Source organism: Anguilla rostrata, chromosome 2 (assembly GCF_018555375.3).
Source record: "Anguilla rostrata isolate EN2019 chromosome 2, ASM1855537v3, whole genome shotgun sequence".
Taxonomy (NCBI): Eukaryota; Metazoa; Chordata; class Actinopteri; order Anguilliformes; family Anguillidae; genus Anguilla; species Anguilla rostrata.
This window is the reverse complement of record NC_057934.1, coordinates 40506799-40526591: the sequence shown is the minus strand read 5'-3', so window position 1 is coordinate 40526591 and position 19793 is coordinate 40506799. Positions and strand designations below refer to the sequence as shown.

The following is a 19793-nucleotide window of genomic DNA, read 5'->3' as shown; positions in this document are numbered from 1 at the left end:
TACTTAAGCAATATTTTGTTTTTGCATGCTGTAATTGCATTTCAGAGTCGTTTATTTAACAGAAGTTTGTGACATTCACGGATGTATGTTTTTGTGTTTGTTTTCTTTGCTTGTTTGCGCTTGGCACAGAAAGTTCTTGTTTTTGTGATCTTTTTGTTTTTGAGTTCTGCACTTCAGAGCCACTGTAATTAATGGAGTGTGAACAGTTATAAAAGACAGACACAAGCAATTTATGACTTCAATTATATTTTATTTTATTTTACTTTCTGCCATTGAACTTTTGTCCTTTTGTGTGTCTTGTAATTCGCCACTTCATTTGTGCTTTTCACGCCATCACTCCACCTTCTCGGCTTGGATAACTGGGGAAAAAAGCAGTTATATAAGGGAGGTTTAAACAGGAATAATTCTGCAGTTGCGCAGTCATATTACTGCTACATCACAGGATCCATGCTAATGATATGAATGCCAATGAATTGTGGTTATTAATAGTCTTTAGTTCATAGGTCACAGATTTCTGTTGCTGAGACCTATAATCAGCTTGAGTTATCCAAGTCATAACTTTGATGAGCCTCATCAGCCTATCACAATTATTGTCACACAGACTGGTTGTCATTGAATCGTATAACATTTATCAATGCAGGAAATCCAATTAGCACAAGATGACTACACAGATACTTATAATAACGTTTTGATATTCTGTGATGAGGCTAAGTCTGAACATTTTTTCAGCCACGCTGTGACAAAGTCATGGTCTTTATCATGTGTAATAACCTTTTATGTTTCACAAAGTTGTGTTTAAATGTCCGAACTTCCTGTAACACAGTGACCCTTTTGAGCACACTTCCATCACTCATAATTCTAATCCATGTATACCTCGGACCTCCAGCTTGCATTCCACTACATCCTCTCCCAGATCATTGACAGCCTTGCAGCTGTACTTCCCCCCGTCAAACAAGCTGGTCTTGCGAATGTTGAGGGTCAGAACCCCCTGATTGTTCTGCATGAGGAATTTAGGGTCCTCCCCAATTATCATTTTATTTTTCATCCAGATGATCTTGGGCTGAGAGAGGGGGGGGGGGGGGTAGACACAGTAGACATATAGTCAAGTATTTGTAATGCGATATTTAGTGCAACAGAGCATCAATCTTTTTATTTACCCATTGAAAATCTTTACATTTAAATAATGATTTTCATGAGGCAATTTAGCCCCAGAAACAACCTGAATCTTTAAAGTGCCTTCAAGTGGACCTTCTTTCATTTTTTATCCCATTCCTCTTCTTATTCATAAAACTAGAATGCTTAATTGCAGGTGTATGCCCATTCTGTCATATTTGGGAGAGCACCTTGAAGATGTGCCTGGTTATAAAAACACCATGCTTTGTGATAAGCCCATATTGGGAATAGTTCTGTGAATCACCTTCTCATTGATTTAACACTAGAAAGGCCAGTGGCAATGCCATTGGCTATTTAGACTTTTAAATGAAAATTACTCCAACACTGTAAATACAATGCTCTCCTCCTTCAATGACTTTTCCTAAATATTTTGGCATAAAATTACAATGTTTTCTTAAATTTGAAAAAAAAAAGAAAAACATAAAGAACGTAAATGTAAAGAAATACAAGCAGTACAAATACCATTTTCTTCATAAAAAAATTGCCTGCCAGACAGTAGGCAGCAGGTGCTGGTGCGAATGTGTCAATGATCTATCAAGCACAATCAAAACTAATTTCACACAATCACACAAAATGCATTCACTGCAATCATGTGATGAAGTGGATAAAGACATTATGGTGGGGATAAATAACTGTGGGTGTTATAGTTATTGAAATAATATGTTCTATAACTACGACGCCTCCGACATACAGTTTTTCTCTGAAACAGACTTTGCGTAAACTGAACAATCTACATTACAACTGTGTGAAATGTAGCCATTTTGTGTGCGGTCCCAGCTCACACAAACCACCAAAGCTGCATGTTCTCTGTGTATTTGATGAGCAAGAGAAAAGAGACAGTATGTGTGTAAAAGCGCACTCCAAATAGCAGGAACAGGGGACAGGAGAAGCGTGTTTGAATTTGTTATGATTGAACAAATTCCTTTTTAAAAATATTGCATTTCTTTAACTACCTTTTCCATTTTGTGTTTTGTCTTGTGTTGAACAATTTTGCACTTTTGTCAGTGTGCCTGGAATATGCCTTGATACATTTTTCCCTTAGCCTATATAACACACTGCTATACTTTAGAAATACAAATATTGAAATTGATTCAACTGTGTCCTTTATTGCAAGAAAATATAACTGCAATATGCCAAATAACTGCAATATGTGTCATCTGACACAACAGTTGATAATGCAAAATTATGCCAGGAATACCCTACCCACTAAAGTATTCCTTTCCAAGTCGACGCTATGCCTAATTGTGCATCCATCCATGTGACTTCCCTCCACAGTTGGAACTTGAATGTTTAGCATTTAATTTTGCACTACGATATGCATACACTGCACTGAAAACTAGTACTTTAGCTTGAGAGGCCCAGGGTAAAGGCCCCCTGTATTTCATGCTGTGATTTATTGATTTGCACCGAGAGCGTTCTTAGAAGCATTACTGTGTGCTTAAAAATGTTGTTGTGACCAGGATTTGTATTCAGGGTAATTGTGTGATGATGCTTTCAGAACTTCCCAGTGACTTAGAACCAAGCATATAAAACAGCAATGTTCAATTTGCAGTCATTATGCTCAGTAAACAAAACAGTTCTTAAAGGACACTGAGCATGGTAGCACTCTCATATAAAAGCTTGATATCTCTGCCATTTCAAAACCAATCTCAATGCCATTTCACAGGTGGACAACAATCTCTATGGGCTCCCGAAATCCAGATGGTATAGATGCAGTACGTTACAGCATTACTGTGTTGTGGATACCCCTAAATAATTTGCATTAAAAATTAAGACTTTTTTGTGCAAGCATAATTCAATTTAAACTCAACGAATCCAGACCTAAGACCCCTCATTCTGTAGACTTTATTAAATTTGAATGAGACCTCAAAATTCAAAATCTGGATGCTGAATTGTCCATAGACTTAACATGGGGAGACACAATGCTAACTTACTAAATTAGGCTAGCTTCTCCAAGTTTGAATGATTCCATTGTTCTAAAGCTCTAAACAAATGAAGATTTGAATTTTAAGCAATTTGCCCAGTGGTGAGTACTGTACATGTTGTTTGAAGTGCATTAGATAAATGCAGGGCTGTAACAGTTGTCAAAAATCTGTGCTGATACACCTTGATGGAGAGCAGGCTGATGTTAGCGTTAGGGCTGACCGATGTCTTTTCCTGTCTTTTGATACTTACGAGAAAATAAGTCAGCTTCAGCATTTCACTTCAGCATAGTTTTTTATATTAATACAGATACAGCACTAGCACACAGTATGAAAGACCTACCTTGGGAAAGCCCCGCACAGCACAGCTGATGGCAGTACTGTAGCCTGCAACAACAGATCTGTCTATCAAGGGCTGTGTAAACTTGGGGGAACTGCTCATGTCCTTCTCCTTAAAGGCAGCTTGATTTATAGTCAAACCTGCACATGAACAAGACAAGAACAATGGTTAATGGTGGTGCACCATGTCTCAAGAACATCACTGTTTGCGGTACAAAGCCGCTTTTTTGTTAATTACCTGTCTTGGCTATGGTAGCTGTGTTCTTGCTGAATGCGGGTTCTTCACTCAGCCCACAAAAGTTCTCACTGTAGACACGGAACATATACTCGTTCCCCATGACGAGGTCAGACACAGTACAGTGTGTGCGTCTGTTGTGCTCATACACAGTGAACCACTCCTGAAAAGAGAAAAAGGGGTTCAAAGGGTATATTTGTTCAATGGGTATAGCTTAGTCAGAATACCTCAGACACCCCACCAAGCAGCGTCAGTATAAATTCCAATTATACTTCGAAACTGCATTGACTTCTGGTTATCTCTGTGCAGTGCATGGTTATATAGGTATAAGAACAGAAAAAAATGTCATGATAATATTATGATAACAGGCCATTGAGCCCATCAAGGCATACCATCCATCTACGTACAGTATATGCCTAAGCTTACCATTCACCAATGGACACAGGAACTCATATTTGTGCAGTATTTTCTTGAGCCATTTGCATCTAAGCCCTCTTTAATCTACTGAGACAACTTTTGTATATAACTGTTAATTCACTTTTATTTTACTTTTATTTAAAAAAAGGATTGCTGTGATGTTGCCCCTGTTAACCATGTTAAGCATTGCAATAATCAGAAGAAAAAATCTGTACGATGTATGATTCAGCAAGCACCTGTCATGGGAGGAAAGAGCATGCAACTGCACTACTGAGAAATAGTGACACCGTGTGTTGTCTGGTCAAGCATATTGAAATTTTAAATTCAAATCACTTGCAAAAATAATGAATTTTTTAAGATGGCTGGAAACTGGGAGATAACGTAGTGCATTTAAAAGACATGTACCGTGGACACTTGTCAATGATATGGCAGCTGTCATAATTGCAAGAAGACACCACTGACATGTCAGGCAAGCAGCACTAGAATTGCTTGACATTAAATGACATGGAATGTGCCTCAGTGTAATTTGTTTTCTGCTATAACTATAGTACACGTTCACTGTAGGGAGACAAATGTTTAAATAACTGCAGTAACCAAGTTACTCTAATAAAAATCATCTCAATACCCATTCGTGCCGCAGTCACTTTTAAAGCTGATGTTGTCTTCAGCAGTGACACATACAAAGCCAGCTACAACACTAACATATATTACAAAAATAAATGGCGGAGCACAATCAAATAAATGTGTTAAACACTGTACATCTGAGTCATTTTAAATAAAGATGGAATTAGATCCCATGAGTTAGGGGACTGAAACCTATGGAATGAAATTGAATATACTGTGTAGAGGAAAATGGCAATACATTTCCTGATGACATCATATGTAAACAATCTATTGTAAATTAGAAATACGGTTTTAGGGGTGAGGAGGACTTCCTAAAATATTATAGTCCACACCCTTTTATGGTTTTTGAATAGTCAGTCTATAAGCATTCATAATTCAGGCATTAGGAACACTCTGATCCAGAACAATTTAAAGAGATAACATACACACAATCCAATTATACAGCTGGATATTTGCTGAGGTAATTCAGTTTAAGGGTAAAACAGCAGTGCCCCAGCTGGGAACGAAATGTACAACCTTGGAGTTGCAAGCCCAGTTACCTGAACCATTATGCGACAGTGTACACATTAATCATGAAGGTGGATCCCTGTGGTTGACAGAGCTATATATTTCTTTTATCCAACATAACTTGAGACTTGCGTAACAGAATTGCATATGCTCTTAAAGGTGTGGCGTCACTGGAATGCGTTGTCTCCATTTTAAAATCATTTCATTAGCTCAATTGTATCTTGATCTTATATCGGTATAAGCACCAACTAAACCTGCATACTGCAAGTGTATTCTAAAGATTTTACAGTGCTCAAATACAGGAGTGAACCAGTTTATAGAGCTATCAGTGAACTAAAACTAAGGCAACTGTTTGTGACAAAAACCAGGACCAGAGCTGTGCACCCTGGCAATCAGTCTATTACCCTTGTAATAGTAATGAAAAAAAGTACATGAGATCCCACTGTAAATTGGCATGTGTATAAATCGGACAGCATAGAACAGCATATTAGAAATTGATCAAAAGTAGTTGTGAGATAATTAGACTATTAACTTTAATTCTTAATTCATTAATGCAAGGAATTTTTAACACTTTATTGTGTCTATAGTATATTCAAAATTTCAATATTGTTGTATTTTACAAAAAAGAGGGGGAAATAAAAATAGAAACAAAAAAACAACAACAGCAAAAACACAAAAACATGAAAATAGCAATAATAATAAATGAGTAAAATAAATAAGTAAAATAAAAACACATTTTTAAGAAAATGACCATATAATGCTGGTTTTATGTCAGAGAGTGAGTGTATGTATGCAGCCTTGGCTACTATACTAAAGTGAAATATCCCTTTAAATAATAATTTATTTTCTATTTAATTTGTTTAAGCTTTTCATGCGTACCCTGGAATTGTTTTACTGATTTTAAGCCAAGCTGGGTTCTTGTGTCAAGGCCAGCTGTTGAATACTTTCAAAAATACAAACAACAAAAATATAGGTATCAGATCAGAAATGTACTTGGTTTGGTCTGGGACACAAAATACCTGGATTGGGACATCCCTAAAAAATTCTGAGCTTAAAGAGGAAGCCCTGTCTTGCCAAAACACATAAAAACAACTGTCCTAAAATCACTTGTCTTCAATGGCTCCATTACCTCTAAGCTTGAAATTCTGTCACAATTATTGCACAAAACCAGATCCTGAATTGATTTGGAGTAACAAAAAGTGCCAAAAAAAGATGTAAAAATAATTTACAGCACCTAAAAGCTCTTCAAATTTCCCTATCCTGATATCACCTCCCATTTAATAGCTAGGTTATTGAAATCTCCCATTAATATAACTTCTCTTTACAAGCTTATTTTATGTTTCCATAGAGGGCTATATACACATTTTTGTCCGAAACTGGCATGGCATGCAGCATAGTCCTATATTACTCCCTTATGTTGCCCCAGTAGTCTTTCACTAAGAACAAGGGGATCAACTTACAATTTACAGTGCATTTAATTTAAAACAGGGATATTCTCCCACCTCTTTTATTGCCTCTGTCCTTGCTTTCTGTTTATACCCTCTTGACATTGTATGCACCATCCCCTACACCATGCCGTATCTCTGTAATCCCAACCAAGTCAGCTCCACTACACATGACACTGTTGCTAATTTATGCTTAATCATTTTTTATTTGCTTTCAGTACATAAATAAAGGAACTTTGGAATATTGTTTATACATTTCCTCCCCTCATTCCAGCTGCATGGAATCACCTCTAAAAATCCTGCTCCAAAGTTTTAAATTGTGACTCATATTATCATAGTTAGTCTTGCTAGCTTCCCTCCGGGCCATACTGTATGTCTTCATTACCATCATGAGTAAATGACCTTCCTTCCTCGTAAGCCCCCGGTTTCAATGATCGTAGCTACCCTAAAACTAACATATCAGAGGTATCAGAAGATGTGTCCTATAGAACCTCAATTAAATCAACCCCTTTGCATTTCATTACATTGGTACAACTTCAGGTTTTTTTTCAGGCCACCACATTGTACATGGCCACTGGACTGCTCTATGCATCATCTCAATACCAGTACACTCATACTATGAACTGTACTTTCCCATCATTAGCATCCCATTTACCTGCCTCACAAACACTTACACATACACTAACACATCCAGTACCGAAACTCTCCATTCTCACCATGGTTTTCTTGTCAGCCTTTTGTATGCTGTAGCCTGTGATGTCACAGTTGCCATCGTCTGAGGGGAGGCCCCACTCCAGAGCTGCGTTGAAACCCCACACATCAGTTACCTTCACCCCAATGGGTGACCCTGGTTTCTCTGGAGAGAAAGAGAAAAATCTAAAGTGAGAGAGCACATAAAGAGAGTGAGGATGGGTGTGATGCTGTCCTGAAATACTGCTCTCCATCAAAGCTCTTAAATTCTGTAATTAGTCTCCACTGTTTCCTGTATCTGTGGAGGTGTGGATCCGTGGACCAGGAAAAGTCTGTGGAACATATGGTGGCTATCATTACTTTGGCTTGTTTTAGTAATTACAATGAGGCCTTGTCTCTTCCTTATTACAGAACAAACAGGCACGCACAAGTGAAACAATATCCTTATCAACTGCTGCTTATTATCTATTGCAAACAGGACTACAACACATGAAGTCCCAATGGTAGCACAGACACAGAGACACTGACCCACAATTCGGATATCAATGCTGGCCTTGTCCTCCATGTTCTCAATCTGCACTGTGAGTGTGTATTTCCCAGTGTGGTCCCGCTCAGCAGATCGGATGAACAGGACTGTGTCCACGTTGGAGTTGCGCACACCCACTTTTTTGGGGTCTACTGGCTCACCATCCTTAGTCCATATTGCAACAGGGCGAGGCTTACCCTGAAATGTGTAAAGAACTGTCATTCACCGCACACCTAGCAGGCACTACCATCCACCAAGACTGACTGAGTGAAGCACCCACACACCTGAAAGGGGATGACCAGGTTGATCTTGTCACCCACTTTCCTGATGTACTTAGTTCTCAACTCACGCGGGAGACGGATCTTAGGGAGCTCTGTAAGACAGCATGAGAGATGGATGTTACTTGCAACAAATACAACACACAGATCCACATGTACACATGTATGAGCAATGACACAGGGCTGGATGGCGAGAGGAGGCCGCTTACCCACAATCTCGCGGATGGTGACTGGTTGCTGAAGGGTGGCAGGTTGGCTGCGTCCTGCAATATTGACGCACACCACTCTGAAATTCAGCTTCTCCCCAACGGGAAGTCCCCGGACTGTGTAGCCGTTCCTCTCCACCAGGTCCTTGTTGGCCTGCACCCATTCTGTGTCTGAAGCATAGGGGTGAGCAGGGGACAGGCAGAGTAAAGAATTCCAATGAGCGCAGACATGAGAAATCATTGATATGGGGAGAAAGCAGAAATACCACTGAATGGTAGGAGAGAGAAGACAATAGATTCAGAGGACAGGGTGATTAGTAGGAGAATGTTCATACTTTACCTGCCCTAAACAACTGCTAATTAAGTCCAATGACTGAGCAAATTAGAAAATCAAAAATACAAGTTCTCTTTCACTAATCAAAACAATCCACTCATTTTCAGTTAAAGCACTTCTCCAGCATGGCATCACACACTTACCTCCTTCCTTACTGTACTCAATGATGTATCCATCGATGCCCCCCGCTCCTATTCTGTCAGGGTCCAGCCACTTCAGGGTGCAAGTGCTGTCTGTCACATCATCCACTATGAGGCGCGTAGGTGCGCTAGTTGGGGCTTGGGGGAGAAATGAGGGGTGGGACAAACGTTAGCGCTAGTGGGCTTATCACTGCAGGGGTCTGTGTGGTGTTATAAAAGGAGGAGCATGGTCAAAAAAAGAAAGGCAGAGGAAGGAGCAACAGCTGTACAAACCAATGGGCATGAAGGGCTTGGAGTTTTGACTGGGCTGGGATATGCCGATGCCATTCACTGCGAACACCCTCATCTCGTACATCACCCCCTCAATCATCCTTTTGGCAGTGTAGGTCGTCGACTCATATATGTCAAAGTTAAGCTTTGTCCATCTCGAGGATCCTTTCTTCTTCCTCTCCATTAGATAGCCTGGGAGGGTCAAACAAAGCATTTCTTGCCTCATGTACATCAACCCGTGAAAAAAGTGATAGGTGGGCAAAGCAGTAAATGGTTGGTACCTTTAATAGGTGCACCCCCATCAAATTTGGGAGGTTCCCAGACAATGACGGCGGTGTCTTCACCCACCGATGTACATTTGACATTCTCGGGGGGGTCAGGCACATCTGCGGAGAAAAGGAGGTGGGGTCAAGGCAGGAAATGGGCAGAAAAGAAGGATTGAGAAAAAAGGGAGATAAAAAGGGAGCAAGAGAGAGCTGAGGTTGTAATCTCAGAGAGTGTTAAGAGGGACACTGTCACATAAAGAGTCAGCTGGTACGGACCTACAATCTTGACAAAGAGTTTGGCTTTGTCCTCTCCAGCAGGGTTGGTGACAGTAATAATGTAGTTTCCCTCGTCTTCCCTCTCTGCTCCCTCAATCACAAAGGAGCTCATGTCTTTCTTGTTCTCCACTCGCACACGTCCCTCTTCATCTGAAATAACCTGGGTGACGGGGACAAACAATATTAATACAGATTGCTCTGAAACGGAAACATAATGTTACAGATGGTTTGTATCTGCAGATTTTCTGTACTGTAAATTTGTCTCATTTATCCATTCAAAGTGCATATACAATATATAAAACAGATCGCAGAAAGAAACACACGGCAGAAAGTAAAATCCAGGGTCAGAAAGTAGAAGTCCTGCCATGTGAAAGAAACAACATTTAAGCATTTATAACCTTCATGTTAATCAGCCTCCGTCCAAGTGCGTTTACCCCCTCCACCCAATCAAAAGTTCCATCTAAAAATATTGGAATATAATCTATAACTCAGGTCATAGGTAACAATTTTTGCAGTGTAAAACGCCATATTGTCATTTTACTAGTTACATGGTTCGGGCTCCAGTTTGGACCCATGGAATGGTGAGATTAGGACCACCACAGATGGAATCAATACAGTGGTGGAACAGATGGTCTATCTATTCAATTTTAAAATACAAACAACAAACTAGCATAAATACAATAATCAATGGCCAGTCGGTGACATTTCAAAACAGTACACACAATGATTCTATATGTGCTTTTACTTTCTTTTAAAATGTGTTTTTATCAGCACAATTTCTGAAAAGTGGCAAGATTAGGCACAGCTATGCTATCATCATGAAAAAGTTTGTGTAGTTGCCTCATTATGACCCAAGGTGAGGTACCATCACCTCACCTTGTCTCCTTTCATCCAGCAGACTGTAGGAGCAGGCTCCCCAGTGATCTCCACATCTAGACGGAGCTTGTTGCCAGCGACAACAATTATAGTGTTTTGGGAAACCATGCTTCCAGTGGTGTCCAGGTGAATCTTGGGTGGGTCTGAGGGAAAAGCAAGGGGATGATTAGAGCTCAGGATCATAAGAGGAAACCTGGTGATAATGCATAATATATGAGTGGTTCTTTCAAACAGAAACCACAGTGAGCAAGCCTTACCTTGTCGAGGCACATAGTCGATCTTAATTTCTTGGAGGGAAAAAGAAATAAGTCAGTGCTACATCCCATTATTTACCTTTAGTTGCAGTCACCTGTAATCATACTGTTAACAAATCTGAATTGTATAATAATTGTGTTGGACAATAATTTATCATACATACAGCATACTGCGGTTTGTCCGAAATAAGCTGAATGAATTCTGTAATCTATTTATATAATCCCTAAAACTAAAATATCTCTGTGGGCTAAAACTAGCATCCATACTTTCATATTAAGTTTTATATTACATTGTCATTTCCATAATTAATTTCACAACACTTTTCACGGCCTCACCCAGGAAGTTGAGCTTTGCAGAGATGGAGAGGGCATATCCATTGGGGACAAAGGTATAGTCTCCAGCATCCTCCGGCTTCACATCATCTATAACCAACTTGTGTATCCTGTATAAGTCGAAGAAGGAAGGGACATGAAGGAAGGCATCACACCATTCCACCATAATCCAGGCCAAAATTCACACTGGCTTTTTTCTGTGTGTCTGTTTTTAGGCTAAACTTCAGCCATATCTACTATTAATGTATGCCCAATAGGCAAGGGTGTTTGCCGATGCAGACTTAAAATTGAATTTCTCATAGGTTTTAGTGCATTCTGAGATTTGCATTAGCCCGGTAACCATTTCCCCCTGCAGGTCGCTGGCATGATTTTATTCCTATGGAAATCATTGCTTCGTGCTGTAGGGTGATAAGTTGCTGTGTTTTTGACAAAATAAGTGACAGATATATTTTAAATTGTAAGCCTTTAACTCTAGCCTATAAATATTTTATTTCATTTACTTGTTTTTTGCAGGCTAGAATGTTCAGAACACTTTAAGGGCCATATTTGCTAAGAATTTGCGGTGCTTTTATAGACCCTAATGAGACAAAAGGCACCTGTCCATATTTACACCGGTGGTTTGTGCAGGTAAATTTGTGTTTTAGTTAATGCACATGTATTTTTGGGCATTCTGATGTTTGACCACAAAAATATGGGAGGAGAGAATGGAAATGTATGCATATGACCTGCTACAGATGATTTATCCTGGCTGGTGGCCATTGAAACGAAGGTAATTCTATCTGTGTTTTAACATCTGTCTTAACATCGACGTGGTGGCAGTTTCCATTCTTAGGAGGGAACCTTGTCAGTGTGGTACGTTTGTAAATGGAGAGAATCTTTCTAAATAGAGTATTGCATTTCGGCATATCAGAGGAGAATCTGAGTATAACCAACATGCCACATTCCAGTTACTGCACGAGCAGGGAGATGATCTGGAGCCGACTGCAAGACAAAGCCACGCTATTCCAGCAGCAACACCAGTCCTTTCCACTCTGCATTTCCCAGCTTCTGGGTCATTCTAGTGCGTCCTTTCCACTCTGCATTTCCCAACTTCTGGGTCATTCTAGCGCGTCCTTTCCACTCTGCATTTCCCAGCTTCTGGGTCATTCTAGTGCGTCCTTTTCACTCTGCATTTCCCAGCTTCTGGGTCATTCTAGCGCGTCCTTTCCACTCTGCATTTCCCAGCTTCTGGGTCATTCTAGCGCGTCCTTTCCACTCTGCATTTCCCAGCTTCTGGGTCATTCTAGTGCGTCCTTTCCACTCTGCATTTCCCAGCTTCTGGGTCATTCCAGCGCGTCAGCTGGACATTAGCTGGCATTTTGCAGGCCGCCTTTTAAAATGCAGTCGCTGGTGCTGAAGGCAAAGCTGCGTTGAATGTCCCGTTACATCAGATTTCCGAATAACCGAGAGGCCCTTCTGGAAACCAAACATTTTTACCATTGCTAATTGCCCAGGTGTGCTAGGTGCAATTGACTGAACACACGTTCACCTGATACTCTCATCACAAATGAGCATGTGTACAGAAACATAAAAGCACCCACATTCTATCAATTTTCAGATTGTGTGTGACTACTGGAACATCATCGCAAATGTGGTTTCAAATGCACACATGACTCCTTCATACTTAGGGACAGTAGCCTGTTCATGAAGAAGAGAGATGGTGACGGAGGTGGCTAACTACTGGGTACAAAATTAGACTACGAAAAATATTACTGTTTTCTGAAGTTTTTGCTTATGAGATGTGTTAAGATTCTTTCTGCCTATTTACTGTAAAGGTGACCGTGCCTATCCATTGCTGACGCTTGTCCAAAACCCAACTTCACCAGAGATGGAGTGGTACAAGGAGGAAATGTGGTGGAATGCATATTTGGCATCTTTAACAGATGATTTTGTTGCCTGGACCACAGAGGCGGAGCCTTCTTGCACAGCCCAGAGAAAGTGGTACAGGTGTTTGCGGTTTTCTGCATGCTCTACAATATTGCAGTGTGCAACGGAATGGCAGTGGAGCTTTTTTGAAGTAGAGAGAGGAAGAGAACGGTGCTCCTGAACCCATGTGCACGGGGGACTGAAGCGTGCAGAAGTGATTTTCAATTTTTTCTCAAGAGTATTGTTGAAGTTTTTCACTTTTGTTTCACATGCCAAAATAAGTCCAATTTAAAGGGATAGTTAAACCAAACTGAGTAATTCTATAATGACTGTCTATGGGCAGTAGTTTCCATAAACTAGCTCTCCTGCTTTTGCTGCAATGCTGCAGCTAATAATGGATATCAGGGTTTAATTCTACTATTAGCTGCAACATAGCAGAAGACGTAGAACAACCAGTTGTGGAACTAACCATAGACAACTATTAAAGAATTATGCAATTTGGGTGAACCATCCCTTTAATTAAGGATCTGATTATATTCCATCTTTTCATTGGGGTGTCGCCTGATGTCTTGCCAAGGTTTTAAGTCAATTTTAGATCTTTTCACTTTGCTGACAGTATTTATTTTAGCTGTGATTTGCACAGTTTTTCTTCTCACTTGAACAACACACATCTTAAATACTGCAACTGCATTTAATTTAACTTGCTACGGCTGTGCTCATTTGCATAATCAGTTTAATTTTTACTAGTCAAAAATCAGTGATTCAGACACAAGAAAAACCCTACATCCACATAAAAGGTATGAGCAAATGTACAACTTACCTCCAAGTCTTGTCTCTAGATTTACAGTTCTCAACATTTGTCTTCCCTGACTCCATCTTTCATTTGTCTTTACCAGAATTTTTTACATTTTTTTACATTTTACTTTTTACATTTCCATATAACTGCTAGTATTACAAGAGCCTGGCCCTACAGTTACCTTAAATAATTCTTTAGTAAACCACAACGGAAATGTGACAAACCTGAAGTGAACCAATCAAGATAAATACTAGCACTCTTCTTTACCTTCCAAAATGTGTCATCTTGATGCGGTCGCTGGCCACGACCTCCACACCGTCTTTAAACCATGTTCCTGTCACCTTTTCATCTGACACCTCACACTTGAACATGGCCTGCTCTGTTGCCTTGACTGTTAAGTCGGAAATGCTCTGCAATACTTCCAGCTGTTTTTCTATGAGAAAGAGGACAGGGACAAAAGTTGTATTCCCGTAGCTACTGACATAGAAAATGTAAGTCACATCCCTGTTAATGTCATGGTCCATTTGTTGTGAATCTAAATTAACATAACTTTGGGAACTGTCAAAAGTTTGTCATTGTCTTAGCCTTGTTTTAGTCATGCTTGTTTTAGTCAGCAGTGACCAGATACCTTCCACTTCCAGTTCACCCTTGGAATGGCCACCATTGGTGTAGACAAAATACATTCCCATGTCCTCCAGTTGCGCCTCATTAATGATCAGACAGTGCCTCTTCCCATCTTTCTTAAAGCGATACTTATGGGTTTGATCTCTTGTCAGCTCCTCCTCTTCCTTCATCCTGAAAGGAAGGGAGAAAGACAGAGAGAATAAGGAACTGTTTTAATGGATGATTGAATTATTGTAAATTGGCATAAGTTACCATAGAATTGGAATTCCAAAAAAGCTTTTATTCTCTGCTGTACATGTATACATTGCTGTGAAAACGTATTTGCCCCTTTGTCCTGATGTCCTTGTATTGTATATTTATCACACTGAATTGTTTCAGATCTTTAGACAAAATGTAATATTAGACTAAAGGAACCTGAGTAAACACAAAACAGATTTAAATGATTTCATTTATTTAATTTAAAAAAAGTTATCACCCATGTGAAAAAGTAATTGCACCCCTACACTTAACTAGATGCACCACCTTTAGCAGCTGCAATCCAATTCTTCCTATAGTTTGAGTCTTTGTTGTGGAGGAATTTCAGCCCACTCTTTGCAGAGTTGCTTTAATTCAGTTTTAATTCTACAAATTGGTAGGTGTTTGAGCATGAAATTCCTACAACAGCAGGTACATCTTTATTGAGTTCAAGTCAGGACTTTGAGTAGGCCACTCCAAAACTTTACTTTTGTTTCTTTGTTTCATTATCTTCCTGCATAACCCAATTACGCTTCAGCTCATGGACAGATGACATTCTCCTTCAGAATTTTCTGGTACAGAGCAGAATTCATGGGTCCTAGAATAATGGCAAATTGTTCAGGTCTCAAGGCAGCAAAGCATCTCCACACCATCACATCATGTTTGACTGCTGGTATAATATTCTTACTGTGAAATTCTGTATTTGCTTTACACTAGACATACTGCGACCCATGTCATCCGAACAGTTCTACTTTTGACTCCTCTGTCCATAGAACAATTTCCCCCAAAATGCTTTGGGATGATCAAGGTGCTTTTGCAAATGGGAGACGAGCATTGATGGTTCTCTTGGCTAGCAGTGGTTTCCACCTAGCCACTCTTCCAGGAATCCCATTGATCCAGGACACTAATGGATCACAAACTATTTGACTGGTCAGCCTCAGTATGTTATACTGTGTACAATAATGTAGTTCAACTGATTGCCCTCAGTGGAGGTGTAGTGCGGGGTCCAAATAAAGACCAGGATGACACCAAATGGAAGAAACGTTGTACTGAATTTTTTGATGTATTATTTTGCAAATACATTTTTAAATGGCCAAGAACAATTAAATATAATGCATGCAGGGCAAAGATGGGATTTCATATAATAATTATTAATATAGAATAGGTATTAAAATCAGATAATGCTGACCATATGACATGGGCTCCCTCTTCTGACACCTCGACTTCAAACTCCACCCTTTCTCCCACCACCACGTGGTAGTCATCCAGAAGCTTGGTGATAGTGATAGGTGGCTCTTAAACCAAGAACAAGGGAGTGAGAAACATTAACATAATATCCATAATGACATTGTTATGGCAGCAGACTGCTTCTAGAGTTATTCTCTATTTTTTCCCATTAATTTAAAGATTCAATAGCCAGACCCATGCTTGTGAAGGACAAAGTGCCTTTTTATACAAGATGGCTTCTGGTAGCTATTAAAGTACTTGCTTGAAGGCGGAACAATCGTTTACTTTTATTTTACTGCTTTACATTAGACTCTAATAAATAAATGCATAGCATGAGGGAAAACAACAACAGCAACAACAATGATTTGCACTGATACCAGAGTTGGAGATGTATGCTGGTGGGTCACTTGTGGAAATAAATGTTCAGCCAAGTTTTATAAGTATCTGTGATTATTGTGAAGTGTTCTGTTAAAAGAAATTAGGCACATGCGTATACGCAGATAAAGGTAGTGAGCAGAAAAATGGAAACTCCAATGTAACATCATTTAACAGGGTGTTAGATACTTGTTTTTATTAAGCTGGTTGGTTTTACCCCAGGTTGAAAATTGTTATCGACCTAGTGGTGTACACGAGATGTGGCATTCCTCTCTACTATTAACTGGAAAGCAATCAAAATATAAGACACTAATTTTCTGCATGTACCAATTTGTACCGTCTAATGCCCAACACCAGAAAAATCCAGCATCATTTGTGAGCTTCCTAACAGTTTAATGTTTATGTCCTACCAAAAATTGAGTGGGTTAATTTATTTTCAGAAAACAATCTTTGGAGGCAGTGAACATGATATAAATCTACAGAAAGGACATTGTTTATGCTGATCCTTCCTATCACTTTGGTAACCATGATTAATATTTGGGGGTATTTCCTGAAACAGGGTCCTGTTTCATGAAGCAGGTTACTGAGTTAACAAAAATAGCTGTTTCGAGTTTTACTCAGTGCAGTCATCCAGCTAACTCAGTAATCCAGTTTCGTGAAAAAAGGCCCATATCTTTCCAGAGAGATGAATAGGATGATTTACCCTTGACAAAGACCTCAGTGAAGCACTTGTCATCCCCAATCACACACTCATAGGCAGCATCATCTGCCAGGTTGCACTTATTTATGATGAGGGTTCTCTTGTTCCCCGAAGCCTCCAAGATATATCTGACAGACAAAAACAGATAGGGAAAGGAGAAAATGTGTTTTCTAAGAGATGGAAACAGAAGAAATGATGTTGAACTGCCCACTGGCAGGATCAAAACATTTTACTATAAATCTATTGCCCTCTGTTTCATCATGCTTCATATATCCTCAAGCTCCCCTGCCCTGTGAGTTCCCTGGAACCCTTGCCATGCCCACCCCCCCACCCCCTGCCTCATACTTGGCTGATTGTTTGATCTCTTGTCCATTCTTCAGCCACTTGACTTGGACATCAGGATCAGCCACTTCCACTGTCAGTACCATCCTCTTGCCCTTATCTACCGAGTAGGCTGCTTCCAGTTTCTTCAGGAAGGCTGAGGGTGGATCAACAGAGTACACACACTGAAAACTGAGGTGCAAACAGTTTAGACATTGTAGAAAACTACATTATGCTGACACAAGACTCAGTGGATGAGCACGTGGATACAACTTTTTCTTTGATCTGCAAATCAATTATACATCACATTGCACACTACTGAATCAAGTTCTCTCATAATTAAAATAACCCTAAAATCACAGGGTGTCCATTGAGGACTACTTTGACTGATACAGAGTAGGTTTTTACTGAGCTGCAACCCAATAAACTCCCCACTGTCCCCAAAGCTCCCTTTTCCTCACCATCACACTTCTTGGGCTCCACTACTTTCATCTTCTTTAAACGCTTTAACATGCCACGCAGGTCGGTGATGCCATATTGAAAGGCTATTTTCTCATAGTCGCTTGGGTGTGCTGTCTTAAGAAGTTCCCACACATCCTGTTCATCAATTTTTGGTTGCTCTTTCTTCCTGAATGCAAGGAATGACAGTGAGAAAGAGAGATAGAGTTGTCTGGCTTTGCTGCCCACATTGTAAATACAGGCATGTCTCAAGGCCTGCCCCCCCCCCCCCCCCCCTCCGCCCCCCCTTCTGGAAATAGATCATCTGTACCAGCTGTCTGCTGTCTGTTGCCCAGTCCGTCTAGAATCTGGTGGAATTTCCAATGCCTCACAGTCAGCCACACAGACCGATCCATCCCACCTAGAACGCTGCCCCAGTGCAAGGTTCACCTGATTTGATTGGTTTGAATCTGATCTGATTTTTGTGACTTAATTAAGTAAACTATGATGTAGAAAACTGTACTTTGACCTCAACATGTCTTTTTGTCTTTACCTGACAGAAGTCTTTGAAGGCTGTGTGCTGGGATCAAGCTTGGTTCAGCGCTTTCCTTATATGTTAATTTGAGCATACTGCACATGTTAGATGCACTGATGGACTGCAGCATTCCATTCCTTATTTCTGAAGTCACCTCAAGTACAGAAGTATCATCCAGACATGAGGAATTTGAACAGGGTTCTCAGAAGAATCTCTTTGGATTTTATAACTTTTGTAAAGCCCATAAAAAAAAACAGGACTTAAAATCTATCAAGTCTTACCACAAAATAAAAAATATCTATAACTTGCAACCAGACCATCATTTTAGTCAGTTTACTTACTCATAACTCTGTAAGTGGTTAAAATGTACCGTTAGTGTCTTACAATACATTTCTGCCATTATTCAAAATGTAAAACAAGAATCTTTAGCTTAAATTTGGTACATGGTTAGAGAGGAGAGTGATTATTGTGTATGGAAAAATACTGATTTGAAAGAAACCCTTACTTTTTGGCAGCTTTTAGCAAAGCACTGAAGTCCAAGTCACCTTCATCTTCTCCTGCATCTCTGAGAAAATAAAATTTGATGCGCTTTAGAACAGTCAGTATTTATAAACCAGAACCACATGCTATGCAGCATGGTACTATAAACATATATGCACTGTATGCCTGTGCACACATGTACAGTATGTGCGCACAAATGCCCAACTCACGATCTTTTGAATGCCTGGAGAATGTTCTGATTCTCCTCTACATGGGCAGCTAAAAAGACAAAATCAGTCTGTAAGAGAAGCACTGCTTAAATAACACAATGATGCCAGCACTTAAAGATGTGGTTGACTTATGTATCTCACCTTCCACTGAGACTTCAAATGTGCAGCTGTCGCACTTGTCTTTGGAGGTGACTTCACACCTGTAACCACCTGCATCCCCTGCAACCACTTTGATCATCGTCATCTCATAGGTGTAAATCTGGAAGGAACACAAATGGGGAAAAAGCTGTCTGAGTAAAACCTGCTGATGGAGCACAAGTTCCAGAAACACAACACTTACACAACCGAGGCTCATCATCCACTTCAGTAACATACTTAAACTTTAAGAAAAGTCATATGGGCATAAGATGGACAACAACTAAGGTGAGGTGAGTCCATGTAAAACAATTATTTAAAAAAATAGTTATCTATGTTTTTATGTTTAATATTATTTATTTGAAATGCTGCATTTGCACAAAATTCCAAGGTCATTCGCTGAGATGATGCTGAAGGGGTCTTGTAAGCAATGGCAATAATATACAGTTTAGCCATTATCACATTTGCATGAACACACATACACACCTTGGTATTCCTGTCATAGGTCTCCTTAAACTGCAGATGTTTGCCTGCCTTGCTGCCCAGGTCCAGCCACTTTCCCTTTAGCCACTTCATGGTGGGTTTCCTAAGCAGGTTGGTGGAGTCCACCTTTGCCGTAAATGTAATGTTTTTCCCTGATAATGACAAATACCTGTTAATATCAGGTATGGAATTTGACCAT

At 39.9% G+C, this 19793-nt stretch overlaps 1 protein-coding gene across 50 annotated transcripts in view; it reads right to left on the bottom strand.

Moving 5' to 3' along the window:
- Positions 1 to 229: 229 nt before the first annotated feature.
- The window catches only part of mybpc2b (myosin binding protein Cb), a 61777-nt gene continuing 42213 nt past the window's right edge, over positions 230 to 19793 (bottom strand). For all 50 annotated transcript variants that reach the window (XM_064322149.1, XM_064322182.1, XM_064322185.1 and 47 more), the window contains 25 exons: positions 19598 to 19746; positions 19118 to 19235; positions 18977 to 19025; positions 18772 to 18831; positions 17755 to 17921; positions 17318 to 17450; positions 16976 to 17100; positions 15860 to 15965; positions 14441 to 14607; positions 14080 to 14245; positions 11115 to 11221; positions 10782 to 10811; positions 10525 to 10667; positions 9649 to 9808; positions 9388 to 9492; positions 9110 to 9298; positions 8840 to 8974; positions 8366 to 8533; positions 8163 to 8251; positions 7881 to 8076; positions 7379 to 7518; positions 3673 to 3832; positions 3439 to 3575; positions 874 to 1060; positions 230 to 359 (listed from right to left, as the gene is read on the bottom strand). In XM_064322149.1, the coding sequence (XP_064178219.1) occupies positions 334 to 359; positions 874 to 1060; positions 3439 to 3575; positions 3673 to 3832; positions 7379 to 7518; positions 7881 to 8076; positions 8163 to 8251; positions 8366 to 8533; positions 8840 to 8974; positions 9110 to 9298; positions 9388 to 9492; positions 9649 to 9808; positions 10525 to 10667; positions 10782 to 10811; positions 11115 to 11221; positions 14080 to 14245; positions 14441 to 14607; positions 15860 to 15965; positions 16976 to 17100; positions 17318 to 17450; positions 17755 to 17921; positions 18772 to 18831; positions 18977 to 19025; positions 19118 to 19235; positions 19598 to 19746 (3212 nt within the window). In that variant the 3' untranslated portion in view covers positions 230 to 333. The remainder of the gene's footprint in view (positions 360 to 873; positions 1061 to 3438; positions 3576 to 3672; positions 3833 to 7378; positions 7519 to 7880; positions 8077 to 8162; positions 8252 to 8365; positions 8534 to 8839; positions 8975 to 9109; positions 9299 to 9387; positions 9493 to 9648; positions 9809 to 10524; positions 10668 to 10781; positions 10812 to 11114; positions 11222 to 14079; positions 14246 to 14440; positions 14608 to 15859; positions 15966 to 16975; positions 17101 to 17317; positions 17451 to 17754; positions 17922 to 18771; positions 18832 to 18976; positions 19026 to 19117; positions 19236 to 19597; positions 19747 to 19793) is intronic.